Source organism: Physella acuta, unplaced genomic scaffold (genome assembly GCF_028476545.2).
Source record: "Physella acuta isolate Inbredline_101_S28 unplaced genomic scaffold, ASM2847654v3 ptg001357l, whole genome shotgun sequence".
Classification (NCBI taxonomy): domain Eukaryota; kingdom Metazoa; phylum Mollusca; class Gastropoda; family Physidae; genus Physella; species Physella acuta.
Genome location: NW_026732872.1, coordinates 1 through 10,000, shown reverse-complemented (window position 1 = coordinate 10,000; position 10,000 = coordinate 1). Strand labels below are relative to the sequence as shown.

Genomic DNA, 10,000 nt, shown 5'->3' with positions numbered 1-10,000 from the left:
TAGGTAAGATATCGAAAGTGACCAGCGAAATTTCTACCACTTCTAGTGAACCAATTTCTTTTAAACTTGGCACATAAGTCAAGACACCATGAAAATGCAATGTGACATTAAATGTGATAGCGTAGGTCGTTACATTATGTGTTGAATTTAATAAACGACCATAACTTTTCATATTGGATATTTTAATGGTAGTAGATTATTATACATTTTTTAACCATCCTTTTTTTAGTGAAGAATTATATAAAAGCTTGTTATTAAAATGTAGTTTTTATTCCTTTTGTTTGTTATTTAAGTGCCAGCTGGCTGGTTGTAAATCAATATGCCATTATTTAAATAAATCAGACCAAAATACTGCACTTAAATAATTCTTCTGTTGTATTTATATTTGCAAATATTTTTGTTCTGGTTTTTTTAGTTATCAGTCTACCACAATCTTTCAAATCATTCAGAAAAAAAAGTTTTTAAAAAAGTATCAACATTATTTTTGCAAGTTAAAACTTTATTTTCTATCCATGTACAGGAATATTTATCCAACAAATGTGACGACTTTGTTTGTATAGAGAAAATAGGTTTAAATCTGCTGTGGTCAGTGTAGGGTTAAAAGCCGTTTCTGGCCAGGAACTGGTTGAGCAGATCCAGGGCGTTGTTCCTGTTGTCCAGCTCTTGTCTCAGGTACTGGACAGCCTGGAAGACCAGGTAGGGGTAGTTGGTGTTGCAGGGCTGGGGGTAGTAGGGCGCCGTCGTGTAGTAGTTGTAGCTGGTGTCGGGGTAGTAGTAGGGATAGGTGGTGTAGTTGTAGTAGGGGTAAGTGGTGTAGTTGTAGTAGGGGTAAGTGGTGTAGTTGTAGTAGGGGTAGGTGGTGTAGTTGTAGTAGGGGTAGGTGGTGTAGTTGTAGTAGGGGTAGGTGGTGTAGTTGTAGTTGGGGTAGGTGGTGTTGTAATAGTAGGGGTAGGTGGTGTAGTTGTAGTTGGTGGTGGTCGGCTGGACGTTGAAGAAAGTCTCAGGGTTGTAGTTGCACTTGTCCTCGTACACGCTGCTGCCGTTGACGGAGGTGAAGGTCACGTTGTTGCCGCCGGATCCGGTGCCAGACGGCGTGTTGACGGTACCGTTTGTGTAGCGTCTGGCCGTCAGGAGATACTGGAAAAGTCAAAAGAGAAAGTTTTAATGACGGTCGTGGAGTTAGTCCCTGGGGTCAGATCTAAAAGACAATTGTCACCCCCCCCCCCATCCCTCCCATCTCTTAGGGGACCATTCACGGCGTTAGGGTCTCGGGTAAGATTGGAGACGTTGTATGTTGTAGAGATGTTTTGTCTTGATATCTTTCAACCTGAAACCTTCCGTCCGTAAGATATTTTGGCTGGAATATTTTGTCTGGGATATTTTCTCTGGCATATTTTTTATGGGATTTTTGTTTGTGAAAATGTTTTGTGGATATTTTGTCTAATAGATTTTGTCCTGAGACCTTTTGTCCGTGAGATATTTTGCCTGGAATATATTGTCTGGGATGTTTTGTCTGGGATATTTTGTCTGGGATGTTTTTTCTGGGATATTTTGTCTGGTATATGTTATACTTATCCACTCTCAGACATTGCGTGTCTCTTTCGCACAAACACCTGCACTTGTTTACAAGTTGCGTCTAGTTTTCTAGTCAAACTTTTCTGTTTTGGTACAACTTATTGTGTTTCTCCATCTGTGTCTACTGCGCAGGTCCTAAACATGGTGTTCACTTCAACAAGTTGCATCTAGTCTACAGCCTTGTTGGATTTGACCATGGCAACTTGTTGCGGTTGTCGACCAACTACCTAGTTGCCAGTCGCGTATGTTTATGTTTCCCTGCTACATCCTGCTTATGTCAAACAGTTACGTACTTACTTATTACTCACGTTCGGTTTTGGTCATGACCTTGTTATCAGCCAACAGCGTTGTTACAAATTGCGGTGTTTAAAATATACACTAGTTACATATATACAGCTACACCACAGCTAGCTATATACATATGTAGCTATACCAACGCTAACTATATATAAATATCTAGCTGTACAATAACTATCTATCTATAAATCACTAGCTATAAACCTATCTAGCTATACAACAGCTAGCTATATATAATAATCTAGCTATACCACAGCTAGCTACATATTCTTATCCAGCTACCCACAGCTAGCTATTATACCTATCCAGCTATACCACATCTAGCTATAACCACTGAACCGTTACCCTGAAGCCTTGTCCATTGACGGAGCCGTCGCTCCGGAACTCATGCGTGAAGTTTTTGCCTGCCGGCACCAGAAACTCGAAGTATCTGGAACCGCCATAGCCGCCGCAGAACTTGGCACCGTTGATGCACAGGTAGTCGAAGCTGCAACTGGCTTCATCCTCCAGGAAAAATATATTCCTGCAACAAACGTGTACGTTAGTTGTGGGACAAGATCTAAGGCAATTAAAACCAGGTGGAGTAGAGTATGTGTACAGTATATACATTTTAGTTCTAATTGTCGATAGGATCGTGGTCTTGCCATATGTGTGGATGAGGAGAGTTAATGTTCGAAATTAGACAACTTGACTCTGTCAACATAGAGGCTGGTTACAATGTCATTTACTTCAATAGATGGTGTTAGCGATAGTTTCTCAAATTTAAAGGTCGGTTTTATGAAATTTTGTTTGTGGTAAATGATAACTAGTGCTGACCAATCAATAAATGGCTATCGTTAAAATATGTTGTTACACCTATAGATGGGGATCAAGACTATGTTGCCTGTATGGCACTTTGCAACAGCGTACTCCACCGTACGGCACCGTGTGACTCCGTGTGGCGCCTTGTGGCACCGTGAGGTACTGTATGCTGCCGGCACCAAGAAACTCAAGACCCCGATGACGTAGGCTACTCACGTGAAATTGACCCCCACGATGACGTAGGCTACTCACGTGAAATTGACCCCCACGATGACGTAGGCTACTCACGTGAAATTGACCCCCACGATGACGTAGGCTACTCACGTGAAATTGACCCCCACGATGACGTAGGCTACTCACGTGAAATTGACCCCCACGATGACGTAGGCTACTCACGTGAAATTGACCCCCACGATGACGTAGGCTACTCACGTGAAATTGACCCCCACGATGACGTAGGCTACTCACGTGAAATTGACCCCCACGATGACGTAGGCTACTCACGTGAAATTGACCCCCACGATGACGTAGGCTACTCACGTGAAATTGACCCCCACGATGACGTAGGCTACTCACGTGAAATTGACCCCCACGATGACGTAGGCTACTCACGTGAAATTGACCCCCACGATGACGTAGGCTACTCACGTGAAATTGACCCCCACGATGAGAGGGTCGACCCCCGTCCTGAAGGTTATCCTACATGCCGTGTTGTCCAGATAGTTGCCAAGGCCATAGTTCGGGCTGGACACGGTCACGCTTGACCCTTGACCTATGCTCAGGTCTCTGACGTTACAGAAGGTGGCCGAGCTGGATGCCTGTCTCTTGTCTATGGACGATCCATGTCCAGTGGCTAGAGCAGCGACCAGCAGAAGAACTGTGAACAGTCGCAGCATGACGGTGTTGACTAAAGTTGCTGTAGTGGTGGATGTCCAACTTGTACAGATAAATGCCCAACTTGTAGAGATAAATGCCCAACTTGTAGAAATGGATGTCCAACGTGTAGAGATAGATGTCCAACTTGTAGAGATAGATGCCCAAGGTGCTGTGAGGTGGATGAAGACGCTCACAGCCTCCCCACCTTATATGGGCTGGTTGTGTAACCTGAGAACGGTTACATCTGGCCAGGTGGTGTTGTCTCACCTGGCTCTGGTTACATCCTATCTTGTCTTATGTTTACCTGCCAATTTTTAACCCAATTAAGTTGACGTATAATCCTTTTTTTAGGTATTGGATGAATTATGAATGTAATGCTAAATGCAGTGAATTGTGGCTGTGTGTAGAATGTTGGTGAAATTTCGACGATGAGTTGATGCCAAAAATGTTGCTGTTGTTGAATTTTGGACAATGTTAGTTGACAAAAATGCTGTTCTTACTTATTCCCCGTGTACACAAAAAAGAGGAACATGGAGTGTATGGTAAAAACACCTCCAACCATGATATCTAACATCTGATATGCAGCCTCTGTTTAATAAATCACCTCTGATTGACAGGTTGCTTAAATAAATCACCCTTCAATTAACAAGTCATCAAATTAACTTGACAAGTATTTTTGCCATAGAGCTAAAGTGCAATGTACAAAAAGCGCACAAACACCATTTAGGAGAAATTTCGCAACCCTCACCCACCCCTTTCTCCCAAAATGGCCCAACTACCTTATCAATGCCAATATCCCATCAATTGATTTGTGTGGATCAAATGACATGTTGACATATGACACCTGCTCTTGCTCTTCCTACAGTAAACAAATGTCCAATCCTCAGTCAACAAATGTCCAATCCTCAGTCAACAAATGTCCAATCCTCAGTCAACAAATGTCCAATCCTCAGTCAACAAATGTCCAATCCTCAGTCAACAAATGTCCAATCCTCAGTCAACAAATGTCCAATCCTCAGTCAACAAATGTCCAATCCTCAGTCAACAAATGTCCAATCCTCAGTCAACAAATGTCCAATCCTCAGTCAACAAATGTCCAATCTTTGGTCAACAAATGTCCAATCCTCGGTCAACAAATGTCCAATCCTCGGTCAACAAATGTCCAATCCTCAGTCAACAAATGTCCAATCCTCAGTCAACAAATGTCCAATCCTCAGTCAACAAATGTCCAATCCTCAGTCAACAAATGTCCAATCATCAGTCAACAAATGTCCAATCCTCAGTCAACAAATGTCCAATCCTCAGTCAACAAATGTCCAATCCTCAGTCAACAAATGTCCAATCCTCAGTCAACAAATGTCCAATCCTCAGTCAACAAATGTCCAATCCTCAGTCAACAAATGTCCAATCCTCAGTCAACAAATGTCCAATCCTCGGTCAACAAATGTCCAATCCTCGGTCAACAAATGTCCAATCCTCAGTCAACAAATGTCCAATCCTCAGTCAACAAATGTCCAATCCTCGGTCAACAAATGTCCAATCCTCGGTCAACAAATGTCCAATCTTCGGCAACAAATGTCCAATCCTCAGTCAACAAATGTTCAATCCTCAGTCAACAAATGTCCAATCCTCGATCATCAATCCTCGGTCAACAAATGTCCAATCCTCGATCAACAATCCTCGGTCAACAAATGTCCAATCCTCGATCAACAATCCTCGGTCAACAAATCTCCCAGCATCACCAGGTACATGAGCTGTTGTTAGACAGGTGATATATATTTGTATTTACTCGCGATGTCACTGTTTAAACAGATGGAAACTTGACCTTCGACCCATAAGAAAATTGTCTTCGATATTTTTCTGTATTTAAAATGTATATTGCATGCTCATCAGGTTTTGAAAGAGATCGGTTCGTTAGAAGTAGAAGGAATTTAGTTCGTAAGTTGCGTCCCACAAGGCAAAAGTGTGGACGAGGAATTAAGTTTAAAAAAAAAGCTTGTAAATGATGAAAGCCTGTAAAATGGCGAATAATTAATATATGTATCAATTATTTCGATATTTTTTCTCGTAGATATTGATGAATGAACTGTGTTGTAAAGTTGATAGTCCAAACGGCAAATCTAAAATTTGTTCCATCGTCGTAATGAGCAAGTCATTTATGTTAAGATAGAAAGTTGTTACTATAGCTATTAAAATAACTTTAACCATTCCCACGTAATGCTAAAGAATTTTTAGCTAGTACAACATGCTTTATGTGGAAGAAGCGTTCAAAAACCTTCTCCAAAAATGTGTCGAGTACTGTATCTGTTCTTCTGTATTTTTATCTTTTGTTTTATGTATCGTACACATTTCGTTAACCGAACATACCCCAATGTGTTACTGTGTAGAACATTAGACTTTATACGTGACATTAAATCTTTCTTCTAACATCAGAACGCCATTGACTGTTGATGCTTGGAAAAAGCCATCATGTACATATATGTGGTACGTTTATGAGGTATGGGCATATGTTGCATTATATAGTACGTGTATGTCTTACACGTACTATATAATGCTATGAGCATTCGTTGCATGTATATAGTACGTGTATGTCTTAACTGTATGTGGTATGGGCATATGGTACTTGCAATACCCTTTGTTTTAGATACTAGCTAAAAGTAATCTTTAACCACTAGACGGTCCCTCTCAAGATACTAAATAAAAGTAAACAAGTTAACGAGAACACCACATTTCACAAAAACAAACGTGAAAGCTAGGGGAAATAATCGAAATAATACAATTACTAGGGGAAATAATCCATATAATGTTACTTTTATATGTTCAGCAAGAGTCTTACCCTTGTTTAGATGCCAATCTTGGTGATGTAGTTCTATTTCATTGAGTATAATTTATATCACCCTATTGAAAAGATTGAAAACCTAATAAGAAAAATGGAATTACTTTCTAGTAATTTAAAAGCGTACTTTGAAAGAAGTCAAACTTGGTCAGGTTGTTTTCAGTAAGATATTGACAAATTTGGCGGGGGGGGGGGGGGGGGGAATGGGTGGGGTTAAGATGGAAACCTTGTATGGTATTGGAGAAAAATTAGTGCTCATGCTTTTCGTATTTCTATATCAGGGGAGACCATCGTTATTTCGAATTATAATATTCTTTATTAATATTTGTTACGTCCCTTTTGAGGACGGCACGTCCTTTTTCATAAACAATAGATTTATTTATTTATTTATTTATTTATTTATTTTTATTTTGTTGAGATTTCAGATATGTACGTCACCTGTATCTGTGTGTCTATTAAATTTATGTGTCTGCTAGATCTATGAGTCGTAATTTTTGTGGTCATTCACTAAACAGAGGCTAAAACTTACGTGATCATCCCAATAGTCCAGTTGGTGTCTGTGTGTGATCACGTGATCTGTTTCAGAGAGGCCGGGAATACTTGTCAACATCATGGGTCGGGACCGAGGGTCAGGTCGGGTCGATGGGGTCTCGTTGATGGGGTCACGAGTAAAGTCTCAGGTTTTAGGACTACAGTTTGTCTACTACACATCTTTTTCACTACACACCATTCACCCATCTATACATCCCTATGCTATAACTGACTTCTTGCGAGACAAACGATTTTTTTATTCACTACAAACCATACACAAATCTACACACCTCTGTTATATCTGACTTCTTGCGAGACAAACAATTTTTTTATTCACTACAAACCATACACAAATCTACACACCTCTATGTTATATCTGACTTCTTGCGAGACAAACAATTTTTTTATTCACTACAAACCATACACAAATCTACACACCTCTGTTATATCTGACTTCTTGCGAGACAAACAATTTTTTAATGCGACAAGAACTGTGTAAAGTCATAAATCAACGGCAGTTAGTTGGGCTTTTATTGCTTCCATCTTTGCTATCCATTCGTATATATAGAGGGGAAGGGAGGGAGGCATGGCAAAACAGGATTTAGATGAACTGTGGTGAGGGTGGAGATCGGAGGGGGGGGGGGGTGGAGATACCAGAAATAAACATGATAAAAGACTCTATGAAAACGTACCGTATAATCAGACACGCTTGAGTGAGTTTCAAAACATTTTTTTGACAGCCAAAGAAATTATTTGTGTTGCTTGTATGCTTTAAAATCGTGGCGTAATTTTATTCGAGCCATCTAATATCGAGATTAGAGTCTCAAGAGGATTTGTTGCACATAAAAAATAGGATCTGTGCTTAATATTTCGTCTGACAGGACGTGTCAAGAGCAGTAATTATATATATATATATATATATATATATATATATATATATATATATATATATATATATATATATATATATATATATATATATATATATATATATATATATATATATATATATATATATATATATATATATATATATATATATACCTACATATATATCCCGACATATATATCCATACATATATATCCCTATATATATATATATATATATATATATATATATATATATATATATGTATATATATAAGTATATATATATATATTTTTATTTATTTATATATATATATATATATATATATATATATATATATATATATATATATATATATATATATATATATATATATATATATATATATATTTCCCTATATATGTATCTCTATCAAAGTAATCAAAGTGTCGTATCTATGTCATCAGTTTCTAAAACTAGATATAGGACCAAAACACCTCGACCTAGCTAACCTACTAGACAGCAATCCGCCGAACCAGTTGTTAAACTAGTGTACCTACGCAATGACTTCTAGGTCATGTGACTTCTACTGTCAGCAATTTCTCTTCTAAGATAGATGTTTACATTGGAAAAACCCAATAGTTAAATAAGGAATTTGATCCAGCTTATGTAAGGGACACTACTCTGTTGAAATGACTTCACTCCCCTACTTTATGTGAACGCTTTTTTTTGTTCGTTTTGTTTTGGTATTTGTTGTTTTGTTAGTTTTTTGTTAATTTAATTTATGTCTTGTGGGGGGGGGGGGGGGGGGTATTAAATATGATTCTGTTTTGATTATAGATAAAACTAATGTTATTTAAATCGTGCGTATTAATTCATTTGTGATTAATAAGTAAAACGCATGACAAGGGCAGTGAGAGAACTGTCAGTATGACATTAAAGTAAGACAAGCGATATGATAAGACACTCAGACATGATATGTAAACACGGAGAGAGAAACTGCAGTATAAAAGTTACATTTGTAAACACACAAATCGATTAAAACGTTAAACACTTAAACACAAACGCCAACCCTCTCCGACTTCGACAGGTCCTTATCGTGATAACAAAACAAACAGTTCTAGAATTAAACTGCAGTCAATCTTGTATTCAATGTAAAGCTGCGTCATCTCTAGCCAACAGAGGCTGGGATAAAATACAATTTAAATACCGACTACAAGCAGAGGCGTCGCGAGGGGGGGGGGGCGGACCGCACTTGTTTACACCAATGGGGGGGGGGGTGACAGGAAGGCAAAAATAGCAATATATATATATATAGATTCCAGTTAAATAAATGATTGATTAGAGTTAAAAAGTCCTTTTAATTAAGAACGAAATAGACAAATCCCGACAAGGGCTGAGGGGGGGGGGGGGGGGTTACACCATGACGTAAACCTGCTATAGAAAACTATACTACATCCAGCTGTATTTAAAACCGACTATAGATGAGCATCGATAGTATTGTCTGTGCACAGTTTTAAAACTATCATGGGGTGGAAAAAAGGGGGGGGGGGGGTGGGGTGAACCCAACTAAACGTTGTAAAATTTGCCTGGAGAAAAAGGTTTTCTAGAGAATTGTTTTAACTAGCCCGTCAATCCACGTCTGGGGTGGGGTGTATAAAGATATATATATATATATATATATATATATATATATATATATATATATATATATATATATATATATATTATATATATATATATATTCGCACGGGGGGATGACACCATTAGTTGCCGCACCGGGTGACACCCAACCTAGCGACGCCACTGACTACAAGGACTGGGTATAGACGGTGTTGAGTTAAAATCGTTTCACCGGTTAATCTGACCGTGTTACTGAGATGGACATGCGCGGCAATGTTAGCAAGACACCGTGACGGCCATACTGTAAGGCAGGTAAGTCAGGAAAGTCAGGAAAGTCAGGACTTAGTGGTGTGGCCCTGACACAACTTGGGTACTTGGGTTTAGTGTAAACTCGATTGATCGTGCACACAGCTCAGGAGATTAGTGAACAAAGGGAGACTCGATCAAAGGGGGAAAAAACGGATTTACTTTTGTGGTTCTGTTCAGTGGAGGGAACATGAAAAGAAATGCCTCATCCCAAAAACAAAACAAAAAAGTGATTTAAATTTAAAACCCTTATATATATGTGTGTGTATGTGTGTGCGTGCGTGTGTGTGCGTGCGTGTGCGTGTGTG

The 10,000-nt window shown here is 38.9% G+C and overlaps 2 protein-coding genes across 2 annotated transcripts; one reads left to right on the top strand and one right to left on the bottom strand.

The window, feature by feature from the left end:
• Positions 1–495: 495 nt before the first annotated feature.
• On the bottom strand, positions 496–3,725 carry LOC131927000 (uncharacterized). Its single transcript, XM_059282641.1, has 4 exons — positions 3,686–3,725; positions 3,322–3,597; positions 2,218–2,395; positions 496–1,137 (listed from the first exon to the last, which is right to left on the bottom strand). The coding sequence occupies exons 2-4, from the start codon at positions 3,567–3,569 to the stop codon at positions 598–600; spliced, it is 966 nt and encodes a 321-aa protein (XP_059138624.1). The 5' UTR covers positions 3,570–3,597; positions 3,686–3,725; the 3' UTR covers positions 496–597.
• Positions 3,726–4,386: 661 nt separating this feature from the next.
• On the top strand, positions 4,387–5,313 carry LOC131927003 (spore coat assembly protein ExsA-like). The gene has a single exon (XM_059282644.1). The coding sequence runs from the start codon at positions 4,387–4,389 to the stop codon at positions 5,311–5,313; it is 927 nt and encodes a 308-aa protein (XP_059138627.1).
• The last annotated feature ends 4,687 nt before the right edge of the window (positions 5,314–10,000 follow it).

What these genes read in the sequence shown, in the direction of transcription:
- LOC131927000 (XM_059282641.1), bottom strand. Translation starts at nt 3,569, where the DNA reads ATGCTGCGACTGTTCACAGTTCTTCTGCTGGTCGCTGCTCTAGCCACT. An exon ending in ATCGTGGGGGTCAATTTCAC is followed by an intron (nt 2,396 to 3,321) that starts GTGAGTAGCCTA and finishes CGTTTGTTGCAG; the next exon opens with GAATATATTTTTCCTGGAGG. An exon ending in TCAATGGACAAGGCTTCAGG is followed by an intron (nt 1,138 to 2,217) that starts GTAACGGTTCAG and finishes TGACTTTTCCAG; the next exon opens with TATCTCCTGACGGCCAGACG.
- LOC131927003 (XM_059282644.1), top strand. Translation starts at nt 4,387, where the DNA reads ATGACACCTGCTCTTGCTCTTCCTACAGTAAACAAATGTCCAATCCTC.